General features: G+C 61.9%; 1 protein-coding gene across 1 annotated transcript; it reads right to left on the reverse strand.

Moving 5' to 3' along the window:
• Positions 1-1,496: 1,496 nt before the first annotated feature.
• FZD8 (frizzled class receptor 8) lies at positions 1,497-3,515 on the reverse strand (the record flags this gene model as incomplete). Its single annotated transcript, XM_079538429.1, has 1 exon — positions 1,497-3,515. One exon carries the CDS (start codon positions 3,513-3,515, stop codon positions 1,497-1,499), a length of 2,019 nt encoding a protein of 672 aa, XP_079394555.1.
• Between the last annotated feature and the right edge of the window lie 876 nt (positions 3,516-4,391).

Consider the following 4,391-nt stretch of genomic DNA (forward strand, 5'->3'; position numbering starts at 1 on the left):
AAAAAAGTCCCATGTCCCTTTAATTGAAGAACTTTAAGGCTCCATGGTGGCCAATTGGTCTGCAACGAGAGGAACCAGGCAGCAGGGAAAGAAACTTCAGACTATACATCACGTTTGGTGAAGAGAAAAGATCAAAGTTTTCCCAAACTCAAAAGAAACCAAGTTCCCTACAGATTAACCCTATTCATTTAGCTCCTCTTAAAGGAATGATGTTCTGAGCCACTGGGCAGACAGGTAAAAAGTTCAACAATTGCCAAAGCATTCTTCTGTTAATTCAACAGCCTTCTGCTCAAATAAATTAGCTTAGTCCTGACAGAAGAACAATGCCTTTTCTCTTGAAAAAGGACCATATTTGATATACAAAAGTTAAGTATGAAAGGTTAAGATGTTAGTTTAATCTGTTAAGGAGGGAGATCTAAGGAATTTCAAGTCACTGTTCTCCTGTAGTATGCGATGGATGAATTTAAAACATGAACCTTGTACACATGAGCGTGCATCCCTGCAAAGGCAGGTGCTTACAAAAGCACAGATATGAGAGGTGCGTGTCCACATTCTTGAAATAACACCCATTCTGTAAGGCTACTTAAGCCACGTAAAGACTTCAAAACAGATTTGGTTTGAAGACACTCGTTGAAAACCAGGGAGCTGTGGTGAGGTACCTCTGGTTCTGGCAAACACTTTTTCGAATCACTTGTTTTTTCTTATGCTGGGATATTCCACTCCCTTAACGTAGTTGGCCATCCATAACTCAGAAGGACGAGAGGAGCTCCCTCCTTCAGCCCTCTTGACCCAACCAGTGAGAACCACCCACAGACACAGCTGCTGCAATAACCAGAGCAGGAGTAGGGGAAAAGCTTGAAGAAGTCATTTATCAAAAGTCATTTTATTGACAAAATAGAATACTCATATTTGCTCTTACAGGGGTAGCCTCTAAACTTTTTTACAAAAAATTTACAGACTGTATAGCTTTGGATATATACATATTTTACACATCTGTACAAGGTAACAAATAATTATATAAATACATCCTTTAGTGTAGGAAACCCGTATTTAGCTGGGGTGTATAATTAAGACATGTTTTGATTCAGTCTGTGTTATAAGGCATTTGCCTGGTCATCGATATCCCAAAAACCTGTAGTTCCAACAGACTCCCTCTTTGGGATGGGGGAGGAATTCTCTCCATCCCACGAGCTGCTGATAGTCCAGAGTAAATCAGGAGCCGCTCTGCCTTGCCCTCTGCAAGACACGGGTGAGCCCCTGCCCTCCTCTGCCAGCAAAATAATATGCTGGCTCCTTGAAGTACATGCTCCCTGCATATGAATGGAAGGGAAGGAGGAGGGGGCTGGAGCCTGGGGCCTCTGCCAGCTGCATTGTTCTATACAAGCTGTGGCTAATAAGGACCATTAGTGGTTCATTAATGGCACCAAACAGTGAGGGGGCATTTCAGGCAGGCCAGTGTCCCTCACTCTCTAACCTATGGCCTCTTTTCCCGCTCCTCACACTTGAGACAGAGGCATCTGCTTGGGGTAGGAGACGGAGCTGGCAGTGCCAGACCTCCACGTCAGGCCGGTGCTGACATCGCTGTACAGGGAGCCGCCTCCACCGGCCCCAAGTCCTCCAGCAGCAGCGATGGCAGCCTGCCCGCCTGCTCCAGCTCCAGCAACCCCAGCCACGGCAGCACCTTTGCTGGCCCAGCAGCAGCGGGTGCACAGGGCCCTCCAGGACTCGAGGGTCTTGCCGGACCAGACCCAGACGCCGGAGGTGATGCCCACCACCAGGCACATGAAGTACTTGAGCATGAAGACGGCGTAGTCGGGTCGGCGGGCCTGGTCGGGCTGCTGGTCGCGCAGGCAGGGGCAGTTGTGCGTGGCCTCCCAGCGGGGTCGGTTGTGCTGCTCGTAAAAGAGGCAGGCGACCACGCTGGCAGCCGGCACAGTGTAAAGCACGGTGAAGAGGCCCAGGCGTATCATTAGCTTCTCCAGCTTGTGAGTCTTGGTGGGGCCGCCCTGCTGCTTGATGACGCTGCGGATGCGAAAGAGTGAGACGAAGCCGGCGAGCAGAAACATGGAGCCGATGGCCAGGTAGATGAGCAGCGGCGCCAGCACGAAGCCCCGCAGGTTCTCCAGGCTCTGGTTGCCCACGTAGCAGATGCCGGCCACCGGGTCGCCGTCCACGGAGCTGAGCGCCAGTACGGCGATGGACTTGACGCTGGGGAGCAGCCAGGCGGCCAGGTGGAAGTACTGCGCGTAGCCGGCGATGGCCTCGTTACCCCACTTCATGCCGGCGGCCAGGAACCAGGTGAGGGAGAGGATGACCCACCAGATGGAGCTGGCCATGCCGAAGAAGTAGACAAGTAGGAAGACCACGGTGCACAGCGCCGGCCCCGTGCTCTCGTAGCGCACGTGCTCGGCCACCGCCAGCTCGGGCTGCAGCTCGGCCGCGCCGCCCGCCGCCCCGCGCCCCCCCGCCGCCGCCGCCCCCGCCGCCGCGCCGCCGCCCGCCCCCGCCGCGCCGGGCCCCGCGCCGCCCGCCCCCGCGCCGCCGCTGCACGCCACCTTCTCGTGGCCGGCCACCAGGCGCACCAGGTAGCCCAGCGAGACGAAGAGGTAGCAGGCGGCCAGGAAGATGATGGGCCGCTCGGGGTACTTGAAGCGCTCCATATCGATGAGGAAGGTGGAGACGGTGGCGAAGGTGGAGAGAAAGCAGAGCACGGACCACAGGCCGATCCAGAAGGCGGTGAAGGCGCGCTCGTCGGGGCTGAAGTAGGGGTTGTGGCACGGCAGCGCGCAGTTGGCGATCTGCCCCGTCTTCACGCGGTTGTACAGCGGGTGCCGCTCGCTGGACACCGACACCATGGGTGCACGGCACTGGCAGCCCGGCTCGCAGGGCGGCGGCGGGCGCGGGGCCTCGGCGGGGGGCGCGGCGGCGGCGGGGGGGGGCGCCCTGGCGGGGCCGCCGGGCCGGGCGCCGCGGAGGGGGGGCTTGGCGGGCGGCGGCGCTGCCGTGGTGAGGTCGGTGCGGTTGTAGTCCATGCAGAGCGTGTCGGGGCTGCCCTGCTCCGGCAGCCGGTCGCAGCGCATCCTGTCCGGCCAGGCGAAGCCGTACTGGCGCATGAGCGGCGCGCAGCCCGCCTTGGCCCGCTCGCAAACGCTGCGGCAGGGCGGCAGCGGCTTCTTGTAGTCCTCCAGGCAGATAGGGGTGTACATGCTGCAGAGGAAGAAGCGCAGGTCGCTGGAGCACTGGATCTCCACCAGCGGCCAGAACTGGTGCACCTCCAGCCCGGCCTCGTCCTGCGTGTCGTGGTTGAACTGGTTGGGCATGTACGTGTAGTTATAACCGATGCCCTTGCAGAGCGGCACGGTGATCTCCTGGCACGACAGCTCCTTAGCCGACGACGACGACGAAGAGGACGACGACGAGGCGGCAGCGGCTGAGGCGGCGGCACAGCCGGCGCGCTGCAGCAGGGCCAGGGCGGCGAGCAGCGGGGTGACGGCCAACAGGTAGCTCCACTCCATGCTGGGCGCCGGCGGCGGCGGGCCCGGCCGCCTCCCCTCCTCCCGTCCCGCTCCGCGGCCCCGGCAGGTGAGGGGGCGGCCCCGCGGGCGCTGTGCCCGGCGGAGGAGGGGGGGGGGGGGAGAGGGTTTGCTCCGCTCAGGAGAGGCCGCTCAGTCGGCCTCGCATGTCTCCGGGCTGCGGGAGAGCTCTTGCGGCCGCGAAGAGAAGTTTCGCTCCCAGCCCCCGCGCGGCGCGTTCAATATGGCCGAGGCGGCCCCGGGACGAGGCGCTGCGCCCCGCGGCGCCGCGCTCCCGCCGCCCCGAGCAGCGGCGGAGCCGGTGCAGCGGCGGCCGGAGCGGACCGTCCCGCTGCCCGCACGAATGCCGCGCTTCGCAGACGGCCGCCAGCCGGGCCGGGCCGCCGCTCGCTCCGCTCCCGTTCCAGCCGCGGGCGCACCAGTCGCGATCACGCCACCTGAGCCGCGGGGTTGAACGCGGCAGCGCCTCCGCGCAACTTCTCGCTCCTCAGCCCCGGCAGCGCCAGTCCGGCCGCCGCGCTCTCATGAATATTTATAGCGAACGCCGCCGGGCCCCGCCCCCGCCGCCCTGGCCGCCAATCGCTCCAGTCTGGGCGGTGAGAGCGGAATCGACCCCGGCCCGCCTTAAGGTGGAGCGGCCGGTGGGTCCCGGTGCGTTGTGCCCTGTACGGCCTTTCCGCTGCGGGAGCGTTGTGCTTTTTGCGGGCCGTCTCCCTGAGTGGCAAAGCGCGGTTCTGCTCCGTGAGCTGCTTCTGCGCGCCGCGCGCTTTGCTCCGCGGGAGATCTCGGTGGAGCCGGGGTTCGGCAGCGCGGGGCTCTGAGGGGATGGCCGTAGCCTGACCTCCGCGCTCCGCACGT

Source organism: Tetrao urogallus (assembly GCF_951394365.1).
Source record: "Tetrao urogallus genome assembly, chromosome: 7".
NCBI lineage: Eukaryota > Metazoa > Chordata > Aves > Galliformes > Phasianidae > Tetrao > Tetrao urogallus.